Genomic DNA, 26798 nt, shown 5'->3' with positions numbered 1-26798 from the left:
CGAGAGTTCTCCAAGGCGACCCGAGGGCTCGGACTTGGCCCGTATGTACATGTACGCAGTTCGTGCAACACTGCAAATAGCACAGACGAGTCGTCACTATGATACCAGAGGCGTCGCTTTTTTCTCCCGTGACGTCTCGGCGGTTGGTTCGAACGGTCCGCATGTCCTTCTAGAATTTTGCCCTCTTTGACAATACCTGCATCACACTGCACTGCTGCGTACGCACACACACAGTTGAGACCGAGACAGCCCATCACAAACTGCCTCATAAGATCGTTTCGTAGTCACTGGCGCCCAACAGTTGCCGACCCGGTCGTTCGCTTGCGTTGACCCGGCTTAAGCCTGGTTTCTACTAAGTGGCTAGTAAACCCGGCACTCATTTGCAAGCCCCGATCAGGGTGAGCCATGCCGTCCCCGCCATGATGTTATGTGCTACGACGATGGGCCCATCACCAAAACGGCAAATTATACGCTTTCATGAATCGTGCTTGCAAGTTGCTGAACTGGCGTACTCCGTAAGGCTTCGCAGGCGAGCCAAGACAGGACAGATATACCCTGACCCAGACAGAGCAGATGTCAAGCCCGAGCGCGATCCGAACCAGCCGTCTGTTTGTCGTGAAGCGTATTACTTGGCCTGTCTCATCACCGCTCTAACAGACACCTGACACGCCCGTTCGGCTCTCGCTTTTGGCGAGTCCGAATGCATTCCCGGCTTTAACCACATACATAGTAACTCCAGCGAAACTCGGGCACGGTAATTCGGACTCACCACAATCCAAGCGCAGCCCTATGGACTCAACTACGAAAAGACTCGGCCGACTCGAAAACAACTAAACGGCCAATCCAACGCTAATAACCTAATTAGCGCAGAAGCTATTCGGTTTCCAAGCTCATCTGCGTAGCGTGGCCATTTCAATCAACAAGAACAGCGTTGCATGTGGAACTCTCTAACTAACTAAAGACTCGACCTAGAGCACCCCCCACAGCAAGAAGGAAAGTCGGGGGCTTGCCGACTTGTTCGTAAGCTCGCGAAGCAGCGCTCAGATCGAACCTCCAAGTTTGCACTTGCAGAGACATGCGCGCGAGCTAAGTGAGTTGAGCTATCCACTCTTGTCCGCACTGTCCAAGGACAAGACGGCTACAAGGGACATGGTCGGGCGTGATGTACCAGTATTGGTGTATTCGTTGATGTTGTGTCTGCGTGTCTCCCTGCGTGATCATGTAGGACAGCGCCTTAGTGTAGGGCCGATCGTCGTCGGCCGACACGTAAGTACACGCTCTATATCGCTGTCAGATGCCCTTCCGATCGACAGTCCCCGAATAGAGGTTAAATGATTGCTGGGACTGGACGGATTTGCCCGGGCGGTGCACCAGGTTGCCATTCTCTCCTTCCCGGGAACGATCTGCGTGCTTCCCACTCTCTCCAGTCAATCGTATTGCCCTAACATGGTAAAGTGAAGACACTCTACCAGCATCATCGCCAACCCAGTACGACTACGGGTTGCCGCGTACAGCAGGCCGCGTTCCCAAACAAGCCACGCATTTGCAAGCAAGGCCTCTGACGTAGGCCATGGTTCGGCCCTATTTCTCTCAGTTTAGGAGCCAAGGCGGCGTTTTGCCGAGAAAACAAGCATATCTGTAAACTCTACTGCTTCTGTGTTAGTTGCTCGAAAAAGAGCTTGCGTCTAAGCTAGGTCTACGATCCTCCAAGAATTAAGTTACGGGTATATCAATTCCGTTGGTCTCTCTTGATCCTGCCACCAGAGTAAGTCCCTAGCGCATTGAACACGGGGTATGCATCAGCGGTCAGGAATCACGAGAATATCAAATCAGTCCTCATCCTGCCAGTCAAGGCCCCTGCTCATATCTTCCATCATCCCAGTGGGCGCAACTCCGCCAAGTCCGCAGTCCTAGTCCGGGGGCGTTGCAGACAAGCGTAGGTGTAGCATGTTGTAGATACAGAAACCACAGCTTCCTGTTCACGCCAAGGGTCTCATACCGTTGAAGGTTGAGATAAGGTCAGGAGCGCTGGGCGAAGACAGACCCCATTGGCCCATTCGTACATGCGCTTGGGAACGTTGAAGACCCGAGACGAAGAGAATGTCTGCGAAATGTACCCGAGCCGGCGCCGAGGTTAGACAGAAGTCTAATGCTCCATCTCGCGCATGCAAAGTGTTGGCTTTCTGCGGAGTAGGCGTGTCTCTTGTGGCACAAGAATGCTAGGGGCACTGTCCAGCGCCTCCTCACTCAGCCTTATGAGACGTGACAGAATGACCCTTCTGTTGTCATCGTGGCTGAAAAGCTCTGCGATGTCTGGCTGCAACTTTTGCGTGGCTGTTCGGTAGAAGTTCTATCACCGCTTCTTCGCAACGGGAACGCTTCCGTGGGAGTTCGCCACTAGAAAGTGACAAGGCTATGCCATCCATCTCCAGAGCGAATTCCGCCCTATCATTGGGGCTGTATCTAGGCTTCCGTTTAAGCTTCTGTCTCACATGTGTTTTTATCTTGGAGCGTCGCGGCTGTGATGCCTCAATCGTCGAACTACGAGGCGCAGGGCCGTAGATCCTGGGGCTAGCCGGCGGCAAATCGACTCGATCCTGCCGGGTTCCAACATCCGCCATCATCTCGGCCGGGGAGACGCATTGCCCATGGTCCAAATCCGATCCCAAGAGCCTGGTCCTATACCAACCTTGCTGTCAATTACCAACCATCCCGCTGTTCCAGAGCTGTAATTGGTAGCACACATGTAAGACTGCAAGATAGTCCTGGGAGTGAAGAGCACCACTCTCCTGGGTGAGCGGTTTAGCCTCAAAGCAGCGGTAAGATGCACAGAGGCGCTGGGGAATCTTAAGCTAGTCTATGTCGAAGACAGACTTTCGTAACTTCCTGTCAGCACCTTCTTTGTCCGGCAGAATACCTTCGGGATGGTGATCCTCCAAGCTTAACGTCGGTCTAAATGGCACAAACTTGTGCAGAGATAACGCCGAGAAAGTTGGCAAAAACGGGCAAAATTATACCTGTCGAGATAAACCTCTCCAAGCAGGTATGGAGCCACTTTGGCGCCGGTGACGATTTAGTTGCTCGAGGTCTCCTGAGAACCAGCGAATGTTATCGTCTGCCTCCTGGTTTGCTGTCCCATGACGACACAGACCAAGATCAGGAGACGGCAGTGTTGCAAACACCCTCATCGTCCCCCTGAGCAACGTGTCAACCTCCCTGGACCAAACACGCCATCGACGCCCGTTCCCACGATGCTAGACCGCCCACTGCCATACCCCAGGGGAGAGTCCAAGACCCAGAGATGCACACGCCCCCACCATCACAAAGCCCCTTTCCAAAGCTCCCGGCACCCATCATCACCAGTCTACCAGCAGGAGGCGCTGCCATTCGCCCACGAAGGACTTTGCATCGAAGGATTCCGTCGAAACCGGTGGCCCCCGTCATCCTCCAGCCCTACATCCTCCCCATGCACTGACCGTCGATAGGCCGTGGTCATGGCTCACCCCGGCTTGTTCTACCCCTTAACACCCTCCTTACAACCACCATCACCACCCCCTCTTTCTCAACCGTCCGTCCCATCTCAACAACATATCTAACCATACAGGGTTCGGCAGGCATAGAATCCACCATGTCCAAACAACGGCGTTTGAGGGTAAATTAGCCGTGGCGTCAGACGGCTCACACGTCCCGTTAGCGCCTCTGCCGCTTGTCGTAGCCGTCGATGCACGACGGAGGGGGAGATAACCACATCCTGACAATGCTTTGCTGTTGCAAAAATGAAAACGTCAATGAACCCTTCCCCCCGTCCCCCCTGTCCGAAGGATCGCCAGTGATTTCACCCTCGCCCTAGTAAGGTAGGTTGCAGTGTCTGAGGCGGCTGTGTTGGCACCCGCACAGCCGACTGGGCCACAGGACAGAAAGAGTACGCACCTTTCCGAAGTAGGACTCAAGATTCTCGACGATGCAAGATTAGTGTTTGTGTTCATGCCAAATTAGGACGCTCGTGGGAATATGCTGTATTCGTGCCTGTATGCTCTGGGGGATTAATTAGGTATGAGCGCTGTGCCACCAGTATCTCCACCCCCGTGCCGGACACTATCTCACTACGCCGTTGAATAGCATCGTGTTCACCCCAGTGTGTCGAGGTTAAATGTTCCTCCGCACAGGTGGGCGCTGGAAAAGCAAGCAGCGAGAAAAAGTCACACCGGACGCGCTGCAAAATACAACACGAAATACACCACATGATGCTGAATGATGCTCACGATGCCTTTGGGGTATCCAACAGTCCTAAATCTGTACAAATCCTGTTTTGAGTCCTTGATATGCTCGTCCTCTCCCGCTCTCTACCTGCGCAATGACGTCCCTCCTGCTTCTTCGATACCCTTTACAGTCTCCCATGGCGGGCTTTGAAGATGGCCACCTTGTCGTCGTAGAACAAGATTTCGCGTAGACGCAGGCGAGTCTTGCTGCCGCTATCCGGTTCGACGAACGAGTCCTCCGAGTCCGCCCCGTCTGAATGCTCCGACTGTGTCTCATCAGGGTCAGTAGGGCTAGTGGGGGTGCCTTCATCTTCGTCCTCCGTCTCGTCGTTATCGTCATCGTCATCGTCGTTCTCATCGTCGCTTGTATCTACGCTCTCTCCATCATCTGATGCATCTACTACAGTGACTAGGCCACTGTGGGCCCCCGTCACGCTGTCGATAGGGCTGTCTGACAAGCCGCCGTTGAGGAGGCCATTCCCGGTCTTGTCGGACAGGGGCGTCTCCAGGATTTCAAAACATTTTGTTGAGATGCCAACATAGCAGAGCTGTATTTCTGGTCTCAGTGTGATTATGTCCGCGATCTGGAGCGCTAGTTCCTTGGGTTCGAAATTGCCGATGACGTGGTCAGCAATGTATGGGATGTTGAGGGAGCGAAGCTGTGGCACGTTTGGGAGGCGCTGCAAGAACGTGTGCTGCACGAATCCTGGTGTTAGCAAGCACTACGACTATTTTTTGCCGTGACAACACAGACACAGACACAGACACAGAAAGAAGCCATTCAGAGGGGAGTTGGTATGATAGGATGCTTACCCAGTCCCTGTAGTCCATGGATACAGCCAGCTCCCTCAAGTTGCTCATGCGACCACTTGTGATGTATAGAATCATCTCCGTTGAGAGCACCCAGTTCCGCCACCTAATATTCTCTGGGCCGGATCCTGTAGCCAAAGCCTTTGCGGCACTGTCTAAAAGTAGCTTGCGAAGACTCAACCGATGCCGCTTCAAAGCCCCTCGGAAGATCGCATCGATAGTTACCGGCGGTGGTCCGCTGGCCCGTCGTCGATCCTGTAGAAACAGGGCCTCTAGGGTGTTGGGTGCCAGTGTCTCCTTGATGAAGCTGATCAGTGCAGGTGATGTGATGTCGGTGTGGATATGCTTCAGGTTGAGGTGATACTGCAACGGTGCGTTTTGTACTTGTTTGCTCGAGCTGGGGGATATCCCGAAGCCGGCAACCATGGGGGTTGGAAGGAACTGCTTCTTCAAGAGTTTCCAGAGGTTCTCATGCTGTGCACATTCCAAGATAGTCAGGTTGGTCAAAACAGTCCAGTCGAAGGCTTTGGCGCAGACTTGCATGGATAACGGTATTCTCTCCAGCTCGAGCGTCTGGAGCTTCAATTTGCCCTCCAACCTCTTCCGGCCGACGCCTTCTGCCTTTGTGGCACGAGTCAATCTCGAGCGAAGCGAACTGCTTGATTTCTCTGGGCTTGCGGTCGGAAGGTCCATTGCGAATGTCTGCTGAGGAGAGAGCGGAGTTCCCAAGGTCGCTGCTGGCTCCGATGCTTGCAACTCGGACGACACGACCACTTCGCCCTGGTTGGCTGGAGATGAGCCGATGCCATCATGCCCGACTCCGGCTGCTTGCGATGAACTTCCCGCGATGGGTATCTCATCAGACGTGGCCGGTTGCGTTACACTAGGCTCTCGCGCCTTCCCGCCACCTTTGCGTCGTATGTCATAGACCCGGCCCACCAGGACTCCAAGAACTCCTCCCAATCGTCTCTCACCTATGGTGCTCTCGCCTGGCCATCTGGCATTGTGATCAATCTGCTGCAACTTATCGCCATCCCAAGTCTGGACAAAGTCCTTGTGCGTTGCCTTGCTCGAAACACCAACTCGTAGCTCCTGCAGCTTATCCTTCGACCTCTCGACCAAAACGGCCATCTCATCCAAGTAAGCTAGCTCATCGATGTCCAATACTGTCAGGCTCTTGAGAGCTGGCAACACGCTGAATGTGGGGTATTCGACCTGGCTCTCTGAGTAAGGAATTGCCGGTCGAGGTGCTGGGTGAGCAGCACTAGGCGGTAATGAAATGCCGATGGGAGTCAGGGTGCTACCTAGCGGAACAACTGCCGTAGGCTGCGATGTTGAACTTGGACTGGAACTCGACGATGACGCCGGGCTCTCGTTGTTGTCATGCCACCTTATCCATACTCTTTCCAATTTGCACTCCTGGTTAGAGTGTTGCTCCGGCAGCGAAGACAGAGCCATGAATATGTCTGATAGCACCCCGGTTGGCATGTCCCAGACGAACGTTTCCAGATTCACCATCTTTGCCACAGCTAATGCGACCAGCGTTCCAAGCATCTTCCCGCTCTCCTTCGTAATCATATACTCGGCAACCCAGTCATTGGGCCCGTTTCCAAGCGAGAACTTGCGGGTGTACTTGGCATACTCGTTTCCGACGAACTTGGACAGCTGGCGTCCAGGCCGTACGCCGTTTCCGAAGAGACGCTGGGTTGTGCGCGCAAAGGAACTGCCAAGGCACAAAGTCGATAGCCCGTAAGTCAGCGCATCCACACTCTTGGTATCGGACGAGGTCATGTGGGCATCGGGCCAGACAATGTCGAACCTGGCATATATATGAGGCACCGCGAGGTTGTGGAGAGTGGAATTTGTCAAGGCTAGAGAGGTCAAGTCGTTTGTGTGAGTTATCTGGAGTAGAGTAAGCTGGTTAGCGAAGAGCGACACGAAGGTGTCATGACTATTTGGAAAGGTGCTCGTTCACCTCTTTGACTATCAATCGGAGGATATCCACCGGAAGCTCGAGAAGGGTGAGGGGGCCCTTCCGCTGTGATAAGGCATCCCATTCTCGCTCTTTGCCCTTGAGAAACTTGGATATGGTGGATGTTGTTCGATCCGTGGCTGTGGCTGAGGCCGGCCTCAAGCCAGCGTCGTCCTTACCAGTAACGGCATTGATCTTGTAAGCAGGTGTATGGATATGTGGCACGGGTATGTAGTCGTCGTCTACATCCATGATGCAGCTTGTTCTCGGTCGACTCGATGGGGAGATAAGATGGGTACACTCGATGCAGCGTTGTGGGCCGTCACTTCATCGAGGACATTCGCAGTTGCACATGCTCGACCTCGCGGCCGTGCATCCACGCGGAGCGGTTGCAGATTAGAGACGGTCAAGATCTGGTGAGGACGCACGGGGCTCTTTCCTTGCAAAACCCCAGATATCGCTGTAATGTGTTGTCGTATATGAATAATGTTCAGAGGTAGATACCTATGATGCCGAGGAAGGTGGTGGTGGTGGTGGTGGTGGTGGTTCGAGACAGCTGGTGATCCGCCGGCCGGGCTAGCTTAGTGAGGCTGTCAGTGCTGTTAGTTTTGGGTCGGAAGCCGGCGCACGGGCAGCACAGGGCTACCCAGGTATCTAGATAGGTACAATGCGATCTTGGCGAAGACAACCAGCTCCGAAGATACCTAGTAGCCATCAGACGCCCGACCACATTACCCTACCCACCTTACCAGTGCTATATATCACGACCTCTCGAACATAATTTTGCTTACGGTGCTAATTTAATATAAACCATACAAGTCAGGGACCAAGCACGCGTTCGTAGCTTTTGCTAGGTCTCAAGTGCCTCGACAATGACTATAAGGCCAGGCTCGTCCCACCCTATCTACCTAGGTACCTACCTTAACTTATATCATCAATCCAGGACTCTTTCGGTCTGTGATCCACGCACGACCTTCGATCCCATGTTAAGCCGCACTATGCGCCAGCTGGTTGGGCATGGATAGACTAGGATCTAGAGAGCGCTGGGGTTCAAGTTGCTTGGAGACTTGAGTGGGGGTTGGTTGCCGCGCTTGCTCATAGAATTGGAATTGTCAAGGCAAGCAGAAACGCCTGCTGCTTGACTCGATGGATACCACAAAGCGAGCGCCCAGCTTCATTACGAACTCGATACAAGAAATCGTGAAAGGTTGCATGAATCCGAAAGGCTCTCTGGCGGACTCACCCAACGTAGAGAAATTATCAGGCATAGGGCAGATCAACTATACAGACACTCCAGATCTGGCCTTGAGTGCATGTACCTAGGTGGTTAATTCTACCGTCATCTCACCTTGTTAGGTAATCAATCAGCAACCCCGGGCAGACCAGACCAGCTGCGCGTGACAGCTACCTGTTAATTAGGGTACTCCCCCGCCGCCAGCCCGCCCGCCAGCCCCTCCATCCAAGTGGCGGCCCCCTTGACTCCGACTACCTGTTCCCCCCGTCGTCGCATTCATTGAGCCCAAGGCTGCTATCCTACAACATACTCACCTCGGGGCATGAAGCAGACAGCGCATCTGTCCTTGTTGACCTGAGAGCGTCAACACTCTTTGCTGCTCGTTGCGCTCTATCTGCCTTGCTTCAGCTACTAGAGAGCCCACGGTTGACGCCTAAAAGCAACGCTTCGGCACTTGACCTTTGAAGATCTTCGGACAAAGCGCGCGGCCTCGTCACTGGCTGACGGGTCGGTTGTGCCCTACCTAGGTATAGGTATCCCCCATAACCATAAACAACACGTTGTCACAAGGCCAAGGTCAGTTAAGCGCAACCTGCCCTCCCAAATTCAAGGCTGAACCTGCGACGTTTCGTTTCCTCTTCCTCTCTTGCCTGCTTAGTTGGCCCTCAAAGCATTTACGAGCTCTCTTGCTTACTTGTCTCCAACACTTAGATCGCAAGTCTCTTGAGCAAGCCACACAACAACTACACCGGACTGGCAAACGCATGCGGCAGGGGTTCCCAAATCCAGACATCACAGATCATCATGTCCAAGTTCTTCGAGGACCTATGGGAGTCCATCTTCACCCCCGGACCGACGCCTAGTCTCCTCATCGCCACGAATGTCACCTTCGCCGCCTTGCAGGTCGTCCTTGGCGGCCTGCTCTTTGCGACATACAGCATCCACTTCGTGATACTGTCCATCTTGTGCGGTGGGCTGTGGTGGGCCATCAACTGGTTTGCGCGGGAGCTCAAGGCCAGTCATGCCCGGGAGTTGAGCGAGCAGGCAAAGGTCGCACGAAAGACTGCGCCGCTGTCCTCGTCGGACAGCGAGACAGAGGTGGAAACCGTCATCGCGAAAGCAACGGATAAGCCTATTACGGGGAGCAAGGAGGTGGAGGCAACTGAGCAAACCGGCGAGTTGACGCGTCGCCAGACCGAGGCATCATCCCAGGGAACCAAGTCAAGCGTCAGCACCGAGGACGAGTGGGAGAAGGTCTCTGAGAGCGAGAACGAGAAGAATAAATAGGCATGATGGAAGAGGCATCAATATCTCGGCCTAGTCACGGCACCTAGGAAACTAACGGCGCGGCGATCTATCAAGTCTTATTTAGAGCGAGGCTCGGGCATCTCCAGCAGTCAATCCGCGACATCTCATTGCTCTTCTACACAATCCTTGTAAATAAACGTTGAAGACCCCGATTGTCATTTTAGTCACAGCACAGAATACCCCATAGGAGACCTAGAGAATGGAATGAATGAATGGATTATATCCCAATCTTGAAGTCTCTCGAGCTATAGATATCTATGTGAAGGAGAGCTACCCCTCCGCTACCTATGTTTTGGCTCGCGGCTCTGCGGGGTTGGCTGTACTCCATAGGTACCTTGTTGATGCACCGGACTAGGCACGTGACACTAAAATTATCGATCTACCTTAGTTTGGAGCCTTGAACTGGAGTTCATCAAGGCCTTCATAAATCGGACCCTTCCGAATTGTCAATCTTAATCTCCACGAGAACGTTGTCGCGGAGTCAGACAAGATGAAGCTCGTCAGGTAAGCTACCCATGTTGCATTATCTGCTTTGCACTATGTGTGCTGAACTGGCTTCCCTCCGAAGGTGCATGTCGTCGAGCTCCCAAGCTAACCCTTTCGCCTAGATTCTTGATGAAATGCGTCAACGAGACGGTGACCATTGAGCTGAAGAATGGTGAGGCTGGAGGAGTCCTGAAAAATATAGTATTGCTCATGCTAATCTAACCCGCAGGCACCATTGTCCATGGCACAATAACATCCGTCTCACCGCAGATGAACACGGCTCTGCGAAATGTCAAGATGACCGCGAAGGGCCAGGACCCGATCCCTCTTGATGCCATGAACATTCGTGGCTCCACGATTCGCTACTTCATCCTACCAGAATCTCTGCCCTTGGACACACTCCTAATTGATGATGCGCCGAAACCGAAGAACAAGGCTCGCAAGGAGGTCGAGCGTGCCGCCGGTGGCCGTGGTGGTCGCGGTGCTCGCGGCGGAAGAGGACGTGGCGGAGGCAGAGGGCGAGGATTCAGAGGTCGAGGTTAAACGCCCTGAACTGGTGTTATGCGCGTCACCGGCCATGATGCTGGAGGACGGACCCCCTACGCGTGGCCAAAATTCACTACCGGCCCATGGCCGAGCTCGGATGCATACTATGACGACTTTCACAGTCGTACCTGTTGTTAGGAATACGGCAAATCTGTGGCATTTCTCTAAATTCTTGAGGGGCTGCCCATATCTGGCTGGACATTCACGGAGGTTCTTTGGCGTTCAGGAGAACAGAAAATGAGAAAGACTGATTGGAGGAGTCTTTGGCTAGCCTTGCGACTTTTTATTGTCGTCCGTATAGGAACGCCCAAACGCCCAGAAAATTCAATTGTGCGTTAGAGGTTCGAAGATTATGCGTCATTCTCCCTCCATATCCTAATGATTTGAAGCTTCTCCCACCCAGCTTGCTTCCCGCTCTCGCCCACTGTTAGAACCTTCCAGTCTGGCCCAAACCCTCTAATTCTCTGTTTAACCTCTTCTGGTTTATTCTGGGCGCAAAGTAGCACGTATGCACAACCCTGCTTTGATAAGACGCTTGGAAGGCTGTCGATCAAGCGATCTGTTGTTTCCATTCCATCCTTTCCACCAGCATAAGACAAGGAGAGTAAATATGAATCCCTCTCGAAGTCGGCCTTGTCCCCGGAGTCTGCATCCGAAATGAACCGCCTGTTCTGTTTGGGCAACTCGTCTGTTGGTACATAGGGGGGGTTGAACACCAGTATGTCTACCTGGCCATCCCTGAAGGGACTTGTGAGATCCCCCTGCGTTGATCCTATATACCTTCCGTGGGTTTCAGGATTCTCTTCTTCTGCCTTGGCCGCTGTTGCATATGTAGCTTTGCAGGCGAAGTTGTTGATATCGATGCCTGCAGTGAGCACGTTGCGGGTACCAAATAGAGGTTGCGCCTGTGCATTGATAAACCCTATGACAACTCCTGAGCCAGTTCCAACTTCTAATACTAGCGGCACATGGTCGCGAAATCTGCCTGTCAGGAAGCTGACCTCTGACGCTGCCGAGAGTGTATCTAGCAACAGGAACGAGTCCTCTGCTGGTTCGTAGACCCGCGAGTATGATACGTGAGACGTGTCTGGGGTAGGAAGTAAAGGCGTAGTAGTCATGGTATCATCTCGGCGCCAGTGTTGTGGTAAAGTGATGGCGAAGAGAATCTGTTAAGGCTAAAATTCAGATACGTCGATTCTGGGAGCGAAAGCTTCGCACGTGATGTCACTAAAAGTTCATCGGTCACCCTGCTCCTCCCAACTCTGAGGGGTCTTTGATCTTGTTCCATTTGTAGTATATACGATGTTTTCTCAGTGGTTGTGGACAAATTTCAACCTTTCTACCTCATGCAATTTCCCCTATCATTGGCTTGCTTCCGACAACACCTTATCCAGGGCGGCTACGAAAGCTTGAATCTCGTCGACTAACGCAACTTTAGTCCTCTGGACGGATAGAGAAATATTGGGAAATCTTACCTGTATTATAGTGCACCATACTGACTCTCACGACTCCGTCCTTTCCCAGGTCTAGAAACTCAGCTACTAAGCGGTACGAGTAAAATGATCCCCAACGAAACCCAAACTTCGACCCCTTTTCGACGGCTTCTACTAGATCTTGCGATTTCCAACCCTTGACAGTGAAGCTAATCGTCGGCACTCTAACTGCGCTGTCTGTGTTCGTCTCCCCATGAACGGTGACGTCCTCGCGGCCGTTCAGGTAGTCTAGCAATGTTTTCTGCAACTGCTGCTCCTGTTCCACGATACCCGTCCACTTGTCCGATAGATACGCTGTGATGGTGGGAATGGCTGCCACCAATTCGTAACTGGAGGCAGACAATCCCAACTTGTTCTCGAGATTCTTGTGCGGGTTGAAGAAGTGGCCGAGTGACCGCATCTGCTCTTGCGCTTGTGTGCTTGCATAAAGCATGCCAACGTGCGGGCCATAGACCTACCCAAGACTTAGCAACCGGTGAGATAATCCAGAGCTATCGAAGTAATGTCAAACCTTGTACCAGGAGAATGCATAAAAGTCTACTCCCAAATCCTTGACATCGATCTTACGGTGTGGCGCGTACGCCACAGCATCGACACACACCAGCGCATTTGGGTTCTTTGCATGAGCCGTGCTGGCGATTTTCTTAACATCGTGGATCGTCCCCAAGATGTTGCTAGCATGCGTGCAAGTGACAAGTCTCGTTTTATCAGATAGCAACGCCTCTAAGTCCTCGGCCAGCAGCTTTGGTTGCTCCTTGGTCGAAGACTTCCACCACTTTAGGGTCAAGTTCTGTCGCTCTGCCAGATCAGCCCATGGCGCAATATTTGCCTCGTGATCCAGTGCAGAGATGACAATTTCATCGCCGGCATTGAAGTTCAGCGTGTAAGAGAGGTTCCGGAAGAGTTGAGTGGTGGATGCCCCCAACACTATGCCTTGTTAATTGACATCTACGTAGGGCAACACTATATGCATACCGATCTCATCACGCGAGGCGTTGATATACTTTGCGGCAGCCTCATAGCCCTTCTCATAGAGTGATGTAGACTTTTTGCCGGTCGCATAAGTTGCGCCGAGCTGTACGTTAGTTCCGCTCAAGTAGTTGTGTATACTGGGAGCGTTTTAAAGTTAGATGCCTGATCGAAGTGACCGTAAAGTGATGGACTTGTTATTATAAGAACTCATTATCAACATACGAGTCAATAGCTTTGCCGAGAGTTTGACTTCCACCTGCATTGTCAAAATACACCTGCTCCTCCTGACTTAGAGCGGGGAATTGCCCCCTCACTGTCGTCATATCCATATTGGTATGATTTCGGGATAAAGAGATCAACGAAGCCAGGGCAGTAGAATAGAATTGAAATCGGGTAGCCAACTGACAGAATTTAGAAGTCGGGATCAACTCTTGTGGTAGCGCCGTGCACTTGTAATGCCTATGACTTATTGACGATCCTCTCCTAAAGGATGGCATATGCCCAAGTCCGTGAAGGACGCTATTTCAACATCTGACCTTCCTCATTGGTCAAAGTACAAATCCATGATTTAGTGGACACAAGGTCGGAGGTTTACAAATTGCCTTGTAACAAGCGTAGGACTTGAGTCTTCCAAAAGATTCTGCCGCTGCCCAAATTCGCACAGCTGCTCAGATTATCATAGACATATCGCTAGTTATTGCCGTGGCGGTTGGAGAACATTGCGTCGAAATAACATCGAATGTTGGGTGATGGGTAGAACTGTATAAGTCACTGCGGTAGAGAGTATGGTGATGTTTCTAAATAGTTTGTATTGTTTAGAAAAAGGAGCGATTCACTATGTCGAGTCGCTGCTACATCGATAACATTGGCAACACTCTACCATGTCCAAACTTCGACCAAGGTGAACAGGTATCTCAACCTGCACCGGCTGACCAAACTTGTCCCCGATGCACCTCGTGCAAGTAGCGATCAATTTCCGCCTGCAAGTCCCCTTGTCCCAGCGTGCAGAAGTCCAGTGATATCGGGACTTGGGCGGAATGAAGGAGTTGCCATCTGGTGTCATAATGGAGCCTGCCTCTTCCAACGCCACCATAGCTCGAAGTCCCTCGGCCAAGACTCTGGCATCCCAGCCGCCTTCCCGCCAAGTAAGTCTGGTCTCCAAGAGTTGCAGGGCACGTTCGCGCTCGTCTGGCCGTATGCGACACTTGCAGATGACGAAGACAAGAAGCGGCAAGAGAAAGACGTCAAAAGTGAAGCCGACAACGGGCGCTGTGGTCAGGGGCTGCAATTCACTTGGCGCGGGAAGAATCTCCGCGGCCTCGTTGATGATCTCGCTATATTCAGGTCCGAAGTCGTCCCAAGTAAGCCATGTGCGATCCAAGACGCTCTTGACGCAAACGTAGTATTTCTTGTGCTGGATGAGGGCGACCTTAATGCTCCTCCTCGATACTAGATCCAGCTCGGGAACCCCCAAATAGCGGTCCAGAATCTCGCGCCACCGGGCTAGATGCGCAAGAAATTGTGCTTGCATCGGCTCCATGGAAGCGGGCTCTTTGACTCTAGCACTGTTGTAGACAAAGACGAGGCAGTTTGTCCCAAAGTGGTTCCACAAAGTTAGAACATGCGCCGCATTTGTCTTCATCCAGGCCTGAGAATCGGATGAGACTTCGCATGAAACGCCCGTCTCAATGTCTCCCGGTACGACTTGATCGATGGGTGGGCATTTGTGAATACGAATTGTACTATTTTGGGACACGAAAAATGGATTGTATGAGCAGAACATGGAGAGTCGAACAAGCATGAAGGCCAGCTCGTCGAGGTCTTCGGCGATAGAAGAATTCGGAGCGGCTCTAGTATCGAGGTAATCTTTTTGTAGCTCCAGGGCAGTGGAAATGAGGGCGTCTGCAGCAGGAAGATTTCCTTGTAAAAGCTCGAATGTGATTAAAAGTAAAGTGGTGACAAGAACGGATTTGGGTGTCGCATGGTGACCGACACGATCTCGAAATGCTGAGAGCGCTTTGGTATGCTTCATTCAATATGTCAGCATACCTTTCTATCAAATTGTGTCGAACATAACGTAACGTCTATAAGGGTGTAAGGAAAGACCGGCTTTCCTGCGACTGAACAAGTATTGTGGCCAGGGATACCTTTGGAAGGCAGGAGGAGGTTTGAGGGGCATGATTACGCGAGAACAGTCGCTTACATGACATATGGCAGACCTGTGATGGTCGTTCAGGATATATGCGACACCATCGCGAAAACTCGATATTGGAACTCTGGAGAAACTCTCGTAACCCTGAGATATTGATAGACCCCGAGAGAGGGCTCCTATGGCCAAGACAGCGTAGCGGGTGCATGGGTCCGTCATGCACTCGTACAGCACTGTCTTTGTCCAGAAATTCGAGTTCAGCTGGCCAGAAAGATCGTGAATGAGCGAGTGACGAAAATAATCGAAATAACCGACATCAGCACCGCTCAAGAAGATGGACTGCCGAGACCTCGGGACGTGAATATGCAGGCCGCCGGCTTGAGGCTGGTCTGCGCGTGGAAGAATGGTTCGGCTCGAGGCGAGCTGTTTTGCAGGTTTCTTCTCGCGAGAGGCATATCCCCCACAGGGCTGCTTGGCCTTCTCGCAGCGCAAACAGCTTGGTTTCCGTTCATCGCACTTGACATGGCGGGCTTTGCAGGAGACGCAGCCGGTCCTGACCTTTGGCCTGCTGGCACGTTTCTTCTTGGGCGCACCTACTTGTAGAGATGGAGATGAAGAGCTAGTCAGATCGTCTGAGAAGTCCGGGGAAGACATCGTGACCGAGGGAGCATGGGAAGATATGAAGGTCCAGAGTCTTTCAGCTGTGAAGTGACAATGTCTGCCACGACACATCAGAGTTGCGATCCTGGGATGGCCCCTTTTAATCACGTCGCCCGGAGCTATATGAGAGCGGATTTACAGGAGCGTCTGTCGAAGTGAATCTGACTCGAAAGGCCCGGCTTAGATATCTTAGTTCAGCCTTGTGACGTACGCCTGGTATGATTGAATGAGGTCTAATGCAGCCTCTAGGGCTGTAAGTGGGAGGCGATGCCACATGCGGAAGATGTCCCAGCGGCATTTAGACTCTGCATTGCAGGGGCAGGGACAGGGGCAGGGGCAAAGGCACGCAGCGAGAACCTAACGGTCAGGCTTAGTTGCCTGCTCGTGGCGGCCTGCAGGGGGACTGTCACTGTAGGTTTGGTTTGAGCTTGGTGTCTTGTGCAGATCAGTGATTTCGAGAAGGTGAAGAGTTGCGAGTTGACAAATGTTTGCAATCTCGAAATTACCTAAGCAGCTCCCGGAGTTCTGGTAGCGTGACTCGTAAAAAGTGGCCAATGGCAGGGCCAATCGGGGCATATCGTGCAGCAAGAAGCTTCAGGGCCAAGGCAAGACTCCAAGACCTAAGGGACTTCACCACCTACCTAGATATCTGCAGCAGCAGCAGCCAGCTGGTCAATTAGTAAAAAGCAAATCTCAACCGCAGCGAACACAACGGCGTCGTCCTTGATATGCAGACAATCGTGCCCCAAAGCGGCCGAATAGGCCCGTCCGTGTCTGAAAATAGGTATAAGGTAGAGGTGCTTTGCCGAAAAGTGCCTTGCCGAAAAGTGCCATGCCACGGCTTTACCGGAGCCCTGCAGCGATCGGAGCCGGGGCGGTCATCGGTAATCCGGGGCTGTCCCCGGGGTGGTGCCGGACCGACTGCCTGCTTCTTACCTATTTGAGTTGCTCGTAGTCCAGCCTGAAGTGCCATACACAACATCCAATTGTCTGTCAATCATCGAAGGACCCGGAGATACATGAGTCTTTTCTTTTCCTCAGAACCCACATTCATTGTCTACTGCCCAGGTAGCCTGCCTGCTGTCCCACTGAGTCACTGGTACTTGGGGGCTGGTGCTAAGTTTAGACAAGACAATTCCGACGTGCACTGCCTCTACGCAGTACTTGTAACCACCCGCCTTTCCCAGGTAGGTACCTAGGTAGTCAGAACACAATCTATGCCCCCTGAGAAGGGACAGAGCATTGGGAGAAGATTGGATACACTTGCATTACCTCTACATTCTGTAGCGCCGTTCATCCTCAACCAACATCTAGTCATCTAGTGCAGCAGGCTGAGTAGGCGCCTGTCCGTCCATGCAGCCTCTGCCCGAGACTGCGAGACCCTATGATTCGCATGCCTGAGGTGATAGTGCATGAATGCTATACAGCATCGTGCCGCCGGGGGCCTTCCAGTCGGGACTTTCAGCAAGTAGGAGACCCCTTAAGCCTGAGGCGCTGTCTGGCAAATGTCGGGCTTGGACGGGCGCTTCTGGCATCATGCACACTGCTCGCTACGATGCCCAGTTGGCTTTGGCCGAACATTCAACAATTGACTTGTCTGCCACAAGCAAGTAACAGCAGGAGATGGGCGGGGCCATTGGGGCGGGAGCCAGCGATGTTTGGTGGGATCAAGTGTAAAGCGGTGAGTGGGGTGGTGCATCTTTCCAGCGACCATGGCGCCAAAAGGATACCCATGTACCCACCTAATGCAATCAATTGCACTTCCCGCCGGCGGCAGAAAAATTTCGGGAGCAGCAATCGTTCGATTCGACGGGCCCATTCTCGTTGTCGCATGAGATGAGGTGAGGCGAGGTCAGATCCAGTAGGTAGAAGAAGAGATGCTTCAGCACATTTTGTTCTTTACACTACAATTTTGCCATTTTCCATGACGTTGGATCGATGATCCCAGAGTGAACTGGCTGTCTTTCCCATTCCTTACAATCATCGTCGACATTCTTCGCAATCGCAAGATGAAGCGCAAGGCAAGCACCCAGATCGACGTCAAGAAGCCCGCCAAGAAGCGGTCGAAGAATGGTAAGAGCCTCTCCCTTTTTCCCAAGACATTCCCCCATCTCGCTGCTCATAGCTAACGCTCCATCTCAATTGCAGCCCTCACCGACGAGGAGGCAAAGGCAAGATTCAGAAAAGGCCTATTCGACCAGAGTGTCCTGAACAAGTACACCACCGAATACGCAACATCCTCCCCTTACAAGCACAGCGTCATCCACGGCCTCGTCGAGGACCAATTGCTGCGCACCGTCCGCGAGGAAATCCGCAACAATGTCTCCTTCACCCCCAAGGAGACCGACATCTACAAGATCCACCAGTCCGGCGACCTCGCCAACCTTGACGGCCTTGACGATGAAGCCCTGGCCAAGCTGCCGTCCCTGCTCGCCCTCCGAGATGCCATCTACTCCGAGTCTTTCCGCAACTACGTCTCACACATCACCGGCTGCGGCCCCCTGAGCGGCCGGAAAACGGACATGGCTATCAACATATACACACCGGGCTGCTTTCTCCTCTGCCACGACGACGTCATCGGCTCAAGAAAGGTCAGCTACATCCTGTACCTGACCGACCCGGACACGCCCTGGCAGCCCTCATGGGGAGGTGCCCTGCGGCTCTTCCCCATCTTCGAGCGTGAGGGCAAGGATGGCGAGGTCGCAAAGACGTGCGGCCCCGACGTCGTCAAAGTGATCCCCCCGGCGTGGAACCAGCTGAGCTTCTTTGCCGTCCAGCCCGGCGAGAGCTTCCATGACGTCGAGGAGGTCTACCATGCCGAGAGCAAGGAGCAACTGAAGAAGGAGGGCGGCCGCGTGCGCATGGCCATCAGCGGCTGGTTCCATATCCCCCAGATCGGCGAAGATGGCTATGTCGAAGGCGCCGAAGAGGCGCAGGCCAAGAACAGCGGTCTGATGCAGCTGCAGGGCAACCCCGATCAGCATGACCAGCCGCAAGAGAAGATCATCCCTGTGGAGCAGTCGAAAAATGGCGAGACCAGCCATGAGTTTGACGAGGCGGACCTCGAGTTTCTTCTCAAGTACATTGCGCCCACCTACCTCACCCCCGATACCCTGGAGCGCATGTCAGAGCATTTTGAAGAGAATTCAAGTATCACACTTCCTACCATACTCAATGCCAAGTTTGCAGCAAAGCTCCGAGATTATGTCACAAAACAGGAGGCGAGCAAGCTCCCGGAGAGCAGCAAAGCCATAGTAAAGCAGACCGGCTGGGAAGTAGCCCGGCCGCCGCACAAGCACCGTTTCCTATACATCGAGCCTGGCAGTGACGCCGCGGACTCGCCCATCAAGGAGCTCATCGAGACGCTTCTGCCCAGCCGCCAGTTCCGTGCCTGGCTAGAGATGGCGACAGGGTGCACCGTCGAGGGCCACAGCGTGATAGCGCGCCGCTTTCGTCGCGGGCATGATTACACTCTTGCCATGGGGCATGACGGCAAGCCGCGTCTCGAGCTCAATCTTGGCTTCACACCCACGCCTGGCTGGGGTGACGAGGCCGAGGAGGACGAAGAGGACGCAGAGGACGTCAAACCAAAGGCTCACGGCAAGGCCAATGGAAAGAGCAAAGGCAAAGGCAAAGGGAAGGCCGCACGAGAGAAGGAAGACAAGGAGCCGGAGGATGTAGGCGGCGTCGAGGTCTACATGGCTGGAGACGACGACGGCACCGAGGACGCCGCCATCTACAAGTCCAGCTCCGACGACGACAACATCCTATTCTTCCAGGCGGCGGCATGGAACAAGCTGACCATCGTGTTGCGCGACAGTGGTGCGCTGCGGTTCGTAAAGTATGTCAGCAAGAAGGCGAAGGGTGACCGGTGGGATATCAGTGGCACCTTTGACATTGAGGAAGAAGACGACGACGGTGAAGGTGCCGAGCCTAACGGCACATCTCTTCTGGATGATGACTCAGAAGAGGAGTTCAAGGGGTTCTCAGCCAGCGAGGATAGCGACTCGGACTGAATCAGCCAAAGAGGTCGAATTAAGCGTGTTGTACTTAGACGGTCGGAAAGCGGGTTATCATTGTAGACCACTTCTTTCAGGTCATGAAGCAGAGGTTTCGAAAAGGTACAGTTGGATCACACCGTGTAGGTCTCGTGCATGTAATATGTAATGGAGACCAGCCACTCAACACAAATGCAAATAAGGCGCGTACATGGTTACATTCAGAATGTGTGACACAAATATCGCTAATGCCTCGAAGGCCAGTCATGGCGTTTCGCGAGACATCCTCTATGTATTCCAAGAACAAACAAAAATACATCAAGGCTTATACTCAGACCATCGAGTCAAGTCCGCCCAAGACTCGATACATGCTTATCCGTTCTTCATGAACCCACTAAATAAAGAGGCCTTAGAAACTGCCCGTCACTTTAGACCAGACTCATTTAGCTTCGAAACTATATTTAAGCCAACCCCCGAGGGCGCGGAGACTTTCCCATCTGACATTCTCGTCTGCCTCACCCATCAGCTCCATGACCCTCGTCTTCAATCCCAGCTTCTCCAGCTGGCCTCGCCTTTCGGGCACCTCCTTGACTAGACAGCCGACGTCGTTACAGGCAATCGCCAACACGGCCTTGTCATTATCCCATGGCTTCTTCATGATCTCAGCCAGCAGCCGCAGGATTTCACCATTCTCGAACTCAAGGATCTTGCGGGCGTTTTCTGCCCAGAAAACGGTGCTGCGGTGCGGTGGTGACCATCGCAAATGACCGGACTGGACCTCAGCTACGTACTCGTCGAAGTTAGTTTTGGTCTTGGTGTATTCATCAAGCAGATCTCGCAGGGCCTGCATGTCTTCCTGCAGATCAGGGTCGGTCAGATGGCGAGTGCTTAGGTTCTGCAATAGGCCAGGTAGACGAGCGAGCACGGCAGTAGGCAGTAGTGTCTTCTGGTTGGCGACCAGAAGACTGTAGAGCGTGGAGATTAACAGGCGCGTTGTCTTCTCCTTGGGAGAAAGGCGTAGCAGCTGGGTGTAGAGAAGTACTATATCGTATTCCCTAGAGATGGTCAGTTCAGACCTAGTTGTGAGATAATAGGGGGTATGCTCACTCATTCAGATCTTCTCCAATATCCTCAGCTTCAAAGCTCAGCTGCCATAAGACTAGTAGCACATGGTAGAGTAGCTGCAGGCCTACACCACCACCCAAGGAACCTTCAAACCCGGCACTCCTCGCAGTATTCGTAGTGCCGCTCCATAGGCTAGCTGACGAGTCTGTACTTCCGACCCCGCAAGCGGTGCGCAGGATGTCTATTAGTGGAGTGACAGTCTCGCTGCGCTGCGCCCAAAACTGTTGCCGGGAAGCACGACCATAGAGCAAGGACGAGTATTCCTGTACTCCAATATCTTGTAAACCAGCATCTGAGTTCTTGGTCAAAACGGAGAGATAGCTTAGAAGTCCTGGAAGAGCTTTCTGCAGGGTCGCCGGAGACTCGTCTCTGGAGTTTGCTATGAGGCTAGTGAGCACCGTGGAGGCGAGAAGAGGTATGTAATCTTCGGAGTTATTTGAGTGCGCCAGGAGAGGTAGAAACTGTTTGTACGGATCGCCGTTCTTGAAAAGCGCCTTCGATAGAGATGGGGCACCTAAACAAGTCAATAGTCAGCATGAACAGTCTAGATGGCAATGAGAGGATGGCTTCATCTCGCTCCGTATTTGTATAGCCAGCAAATGCAGATGTCGAGGCATGCGAGCCATTGAAAAGGTATGCATCGATGATATAGACGTACTATCGAGCAAGTCGTTCAGCAGCACCAGGATGTACTGGACGACCTCGTTGCGCTTGTGCGCCAATTCTAGGACGCTGGGCTTGCCAGGCTCTCCCACGAAGAGTATCCGGTAGCCATCAAGGTCAGCCTCGACCGTCTGCTTCCGCGCATCCTTCTTGAGCCGCTCAACGGCCCTGATCTTGGCCAATTGCTCCTCGGTCAGAGAGCCCGTTCGCACGGCGCCCTCCCATGGGATGGGCCGCTGGCGGATATTGTTCTGCAGGGAAGCGAGGTATGTCGGCGGATCCAGAGACATGGTGACTGAAGGTAAGAGGCTTCGCCTGTCGCAGTATCCGGACGCTCGATCAGAGCTGTTGCGGCATAAATGGCGCGGCGCTGCGTGGCGTGGCTGTCGGGAGTTGATGTTGAGGGGGATGAGGTGTGATGCAGGCGGGAAAGCTACGACGAGGTGCAGGTGCAGATGATATCAGATGCAGCTAAAGCTAGGGAAGGTTTGGGTCAAGCTCGAGCTGTGGTGTACGCAGCATGGAGCTGTGACGGCGCTGGTGGGCTGCACGCGCACTGGCCAACCAACCAAAGGCTGGGAACGCCAATTGAATCCAAGACGATCGCAACTACACGACATACATGGCAATGTCTGTAATAATAGGCCGAATACATGACAAAGGTTTTCGAAGACTGTACTTCGATAAAGGGCTTCAAAATATGATCGATCTAAAAGGCGCTTGCAGCTATCACTCCACAGCCAAGCAGGAGCCAATTTGCAAGCACATCCCATGATGTATCATTGATAGTCGTCAATACCAAGTCTCGGGCTGTCAAATGTCCTCTCAGCCGGATCTATGAGACACTTCTTCTCCTATCTTCCGGAAGCGGATACACAAATTTGAACTTCTTGGCTCCTTCCGGTACCACAATCTCCGGCACCTCACCACTGAGGCCAACGTACGGCTTCGGCCCCAATACCTTCAAGCTGACCTTGGCACTCGAGCTCACAGGCACAGGCGGAGAGCTGGCTGCCTTGCCAGTGCAGGTCTCTCCGGCAGGAAATATCGTGTCCTCAAGGTAGTCCTTGTACGTGCCGACCTGCCACTGGATCTGGGAACTATTTGGATTGATCCCAGCAAGACCACCCGGAACCACAATATCACTCAGCGCAACCCGTCCAGCTTCGGCAAAGTCCTCTTGCCATGAGCTAGCGGCGTAGGCTGTGGGCAGAGCGCTATCCAAGTCCTGGGGCGTCTGCCAATACGAGGTGTCGCTGAAAGGCTGAGAGCCGGGATCACTCACATACTCCTCCAGAGCAAGCAGGTCGAGGATATGTGTGAACTCGTGCGCCATAGTGCCCAAGTGAAACCAATCACCGAAAATCACAGTGTATGCCCCGACCGTGTAGGCAACGGCGTTCGCTGTTGGGTTGGCCACTAGGTTGGCCACATACTCACGCATCCCAACTGGTATTTGGCCAAAGAGCTGTATAAGACGAGGCATAAGATGAGCCAATGGCTACTTGCTGATTACAATCAAAGACTCACCGTGAAAATGTCATCTGCGGAAAGCGGAGAGTCTGTATGGCGGCAGACAACCCAAGACTCGGAGCAGTCCGTATAAGTGACGTTATACACAACGTAGTCCGTCGCGCTCAGGCCATTATCGGTAGCCGCGTCGTAACAATCTTGAGGGACCCAGCCCGGAGCCCACTGCTCGTATGCAAAAGCTTTCTGCGGAAGGTATTGCCGGAGCTGAGTTTCCATAGAACCATCCAGGTCAAAGGCTGGCTGGATGGCTGGCTTGTCTAATGTAGCGGAAACTATGCCGCTCAAAGCGGCCAACAAGGACAGACGAAGCATAGTTCCGGCTTCCAGGACATAAATCCTTAAGACACTTGTCAAAATGCCAAAGCGAACTGACTCCGGGGTGCGGGTTGATAAATGACTTTATGTGCAGCAGTGCTTACTAGCCCAACCGGGCGGAGGGTGACCTCCAGCAAGCACTCAAGGCCATCGAGAACATGTATTCGAGTTCCGACAGGGGTGAATTGTACAATGAGCGTGTCAGATGATTGAGAAGACAGATTATAATGCAGGCCAGTTCTCGGTTTGCGGAGCAGACCTGCCAAGAGCAACCTAGGCTGGTTCCCCAAGCAGCCCTAGATATGGCTGTCATGGGGGCCGGATACATGACAAAGCCGCACCGTCAAGCAGATGCCGGGCGGGATCTGTCTCACTGCGCAACGGGCAGTGGTGCCATAGTGGGAAGGTAACTTGACGAAGGCTTGTCTGTTCACAGGCATATGGCGCATTTGAGAAATGGTAGACCCCACCGACACTGTGAGGGGAAATCCTTTGTAAAAGCAGTCGGCGGTAGGGTAGTTGTTCACAGGAGATACGGACTTGGCTGATCCCTTGCAGCTAGGTCTAGGTGCAAGCTAGGAGAATTTGCATGTGTGACATATGCAGAATGCCGATAAGCGGCTCTGCTTGGAGAAGCCGCAGATAGAGTCTTGTCCTTCGAATAAAGCGGAGATGTGATAGCTCTGGCGCTGGAACCCAAATATTCGTGCGGTTTGACTCTCCAGCCTTGCTGGAGTTCCGGGTCTTTCTCGGCGCAGTCGAGGCCAGAAAATGACAATGTGCACGTTACATCTCGAGCACGTATCTGTGCATGTACTTGACTCATAAACGGTGAGACTGCAGTGAACTGCCTCCATGCGGTGTATGATATCGAAGAAGGAACAACAAGATAAGAGAAAAGCTCATGGCTGAGCGAGCATTGCCAACAATCGAGGATATACTCTCTCGAATGATGAGGAAGGACACGCGCAGGTGAGTGGCCGAAGACTGACAGTATGGAATAGCTCAGACAAGACAACACCTTCGGGGAAGGTGGAAACGTCGAGTGAGAAGTGAAAGGGGAAATGATCGACATGGTTGCAGTTGCGATCGAGCAACTATGTACGCTCCTGTGAATCGCTCTGGGGAAGGTCTTTGCAACCCGTCGATAAGGACCTCACTGCAGAAGCGTAACGTTATCGAAGACACCAAAGGCGATGTGAGTCGGCTCATTTACCTTGCTGTGCGGCAAGTTGGCAGGATGATGCTTCGAAGTAGCATGGTCTTCATCGCCTTCCAAAATCAGCAGGAGGGGTGACAGGCAGTTGTCGGCAGCCCCGTCTGTTGTCATCTTGGCGAAGAAGACCTCGAGTGTTTGACAGGCATCTTGCAAGCGTAGTTGGCCGGTCAAGAGGCAGCCTTGTCGACGGTTATCTTTTCGATAGCAAACCTGCGATGCGGCTTTGGAATGGCTATACTTAAGTTTAGCCTCCGCCGCCGGATGTTTGGCTCGACGCAATCTACATTCGCGGGCCGATGCAGCTCGTCCGGGGTGCGTGAGCTTAATTCTGAAATGTCCCGGTCTATCAAAGTCAACCGGGCGCACTCTTTCAACCACATGATCATGATCATGATTGCAGAAGAGCCTCTTGGCGCAGATCTGTTGACGTTCGTTGGCTATTCCATGGGGTCAAGGTGGAAGCAACCTGATGTATGTTTCTCGTTGGAGCTATCCAGGATCTGGAGCTTTTGAACTTCCGTTCCAGTCCTTCTCTTCAGCTCGATCCGACGATGAAGACGAGAAACTTAAAGAGGGAAGAGACACCCAAAGAAAGACACTAGTGCAGAAAATGATATTCTTCTCTAGTAAGGTGAGGACAGGACCAGCATATCGAGGTAAGGTCGCAGCTTAGGTAAGAGAGTCGGGGACTTTGACCCTGGATGAGACAGGAAACCGTTTATTAACGGTCCAGGTCCCGGGATGGGCTCGAGAACCTTGGAGCCCACCTAACAAGGCCCCAAGCTAGCCAAGGTACTGTACCTAGATACTGCCTAGGTAGACTAACCGTGGAAGGATTTAAAGGTAGCGAGCGGTAGCTGGGTGGCCCCCTCCCCCTGCAATGGCCAATCGACAGCGATAAGCGCATGGGCCAGCTCTGATAATTGTCCAGTAAACGCTGGCGAGGGGCTGGGGAAGTAAACACACGGCAGCCCAAGGTGCAGGTGCAGGAAGAACACGATGGCGACCTAAGGTATGCATGAATTGCCTTGGGTGCAGCGAAGAGCCAGAAGTACCCAAGCAGACAAGGCAATAGCATACGATACCTCTTATTCCACTCCACTCCACTCCATTCCATTCCATTCAATTGCAGCGCAGAGACAAGCCTACAGCTCTGCCAGCTCATTAGGAGGTATATGCTCCGAGTGGTGTACCGTACGGTCCGTACCGTACCCGGTTGCAGAGAGAACAGAGAGCCAGAGAGACGGGAACATTAACAGACAGCAATTAAGGACAGCCTGATTTCCCTGCCCCCTCAGATTTCCTGCATGCGCTGATTGATTGCTGGCTAGATCCCTGAATTCCGTCCTTTGATTATTGTTGTTTTCTTTGGGCCCGGCCTGTGACGCAACTAAGTCCCTCTCGTTGGTTGCTGGAGCCAAAAAAAAAAGCGAGGTCATCTCGAAAAGCAGAAGGCTGGGGGCAGGAGGTTGGTGACAATCGCAGCCCACCAGCACCACCAGCACCACCAGCACCACCACCCCATCATCCACCAATACCATCAATACACCACTCACGAAGAGTCGTTTGCGAGAGGGTCTTGGCTGGCTGCAAGTTCAACCACCGGCAATTCAAATAAAACCTGCAGCCTCCATCTCCATCTCCATCTCTCCTCGTCACACCCTCTCCCGCCTTTTCCATTCCATCTTTCTTTCCGCACTCACTCTGTTCCCCTCCATTCCATCCGTCCCATCTCATCCGTATCGGTATCGGTATCACGAACCTCACCCAGCCGACGTCCAAACCAACGTCTCAGCGACTGAGACAATTTCTGTCGGTCTTTACAGAGCTAGAAAATCCCCACCGGGCGATTTGCATTCCTTCCATTCCAGCAGGTCCGACTAAAAGTAGAAACCACCGGGACGGGACGAGGCGCCAAGGGCAAGACAATTGCGGGTTCCAGACTTCAAAGTTTGTGGAGAGCGGTCACCACGCGAAGCAAGCTGTGGAGGGGCCACAGCGGCGGGACGACGAGCTCACCGCCTCGACGACGGCGACGACAATCACAGCGACAAAA

General features: G+C 53.0%; 7 protein-coding genes across 7 annotated transcripts; 3 read left to right on the top strand and 4 right to left on the bottom strand.

Annotated features, from left to right (window-relative positions):
* Nucleotides 1-4384: 4384 nt before the first annotated feature.
* Nucleotides 4385-7232, bottom strand: UCRPA7_6712 (putative f-box domain-containing protein; the record flags this gene model as incomplete). Its single annotated transcript, XM_007919249.1, has 3 exons — nt 4385-4954; nt 5073-6971; nt 7221-7232. 3 exons carry the CDS (start codon nt 7230-7232, stop codon nt 4385-4387), a joined length of 2481 nt encoding a protein of 826 aa, XP_007917440.1.
* A 1847-nt stretch (nt 7233-9079) lies between these two features.
* UCRPA7_6711 (putative pkr1-domain-containing protein) lies at nt 9080-9562 on the top strand (the record flags this gene model as incomplete). Its single annotated transcript, XM_007919248.1, has 1 exon — nt 9080-9562. One exon carries the CDS (start codon nt 9080-9082, stop codon nt 9560-9562), a length of 483 nt encoding a protein of 160 aa, XP_007917439.1.
* A 511-nt stretch (nt 9563-10073) lies between these two features.
* On the top strand, nt 10074-10612 carry UCRPA7_6710 (putative small nuclear ribonucleoprotein sm d1 protein; the record flags this gene model as incomplete). The annotated part of the gene is made up of 3 exons (XM_007919247.1): nt 10074-10087; nt 10192-10241; nt 10299-10612. 3 exons carry the CDS (start codon nt 10074-10076, stop codon nt 10610-10612), a joined length of 378 nt encoding a protein of 125 aa, XP_007917438.1.
* A 1364-nt stretch (nt 10613-11976) lies between these two features.
* Nucleotides 11977-13409, bottom strand: UCRPA7_6709 (putative cysteine desulfurase protein; the record flags this gene model as incomplete). The annotated part of the gene is made up of 5 exons (XM_007919246.1): nt 11977-12038; nt 12091-12562; nt 12620-13035; nt 13084-13217; nt 13303-13409. 5 exons carry the CDS (start codon nt 13407-13409, stop codon nt 11977-11979), a joined length of 1191 nt encoding a protein of 396 aa, XP_007917437.1.
* A 4489-nt stretch (nt 13410-17898) lies between these two features.
* On the top strand, nt 17899-19905 carry UCRPA7_6708 (putative pkhd-type hydroxylase tpa1 protein; the record flags this gene model as incomplete). Its single annotated transcript, XM_007919245.1, has 2 exons — nt 17899-17962; nt 18038-19905. 2 exons carry the CDS (start codon nt 17899-17901, stop codon nt 19903-19905), a joined length of 1932 nt encoding a protein of 643 aa, XP_007917436.1.
* Nucleotides 19906-20326: 421 nt separating this feature from the next.
* UCRPA7_6707 (putative vacuolar atp synthase subunit h protein) lies at nt 20327-21965 on the bottom strand (the record flags this gene model as incomplete). Its single annotated transcript, XM_007919244.1, has 3 exons — nt 20327-20942; nt 20995-21526; nt 21671-21965. 3 exons carry the CDS (start codon nt 21963-21965, stop codon nt 20327-20329), a joined length of 1443 nt encoding a protein of 480 aa, XP_007917435.1.
* A 545-nt stretch (nt 21966-22510) lies between these two features.
* Nucleotides 22511-23119, bottom strand: UCRPA7_6706 (putative conidiation-specific protein (con-13) protein; the record flags this gene model as incomplete). Its single annotated transcript, XM_007919243.1, has 1 exon — nt 22511-23119. One exon carries the CDS (start codon nt 23117-23119, stop codon nt 22511-22513), a length of 609 nt encoding a protein of 202 aa, XP_007917434.1.
* Nucleotides 23120-26798: the final 3679 nt, after the last annotated feature.

The sequence above is a fragment of the Phaeoacremonium minimum genome (genome assembly GCF_000392275.1).
Source record: "Phaeoacremonium minimum UCRPA7 unplaced genomic scaffold PA7_03_scaffold_492, whole genome shotgun sequence".
NCBI classification, from domain to species: Eukaryota; Fungi; Ascomycota; class Sordariomycetes; order Togniniales; family Togniniaceae; genus Phaeoacremonium; species Phaeoacremonium minimum.
This window is presented reverse-complemented; position numbering and strand designations above follow the sequence as displayed.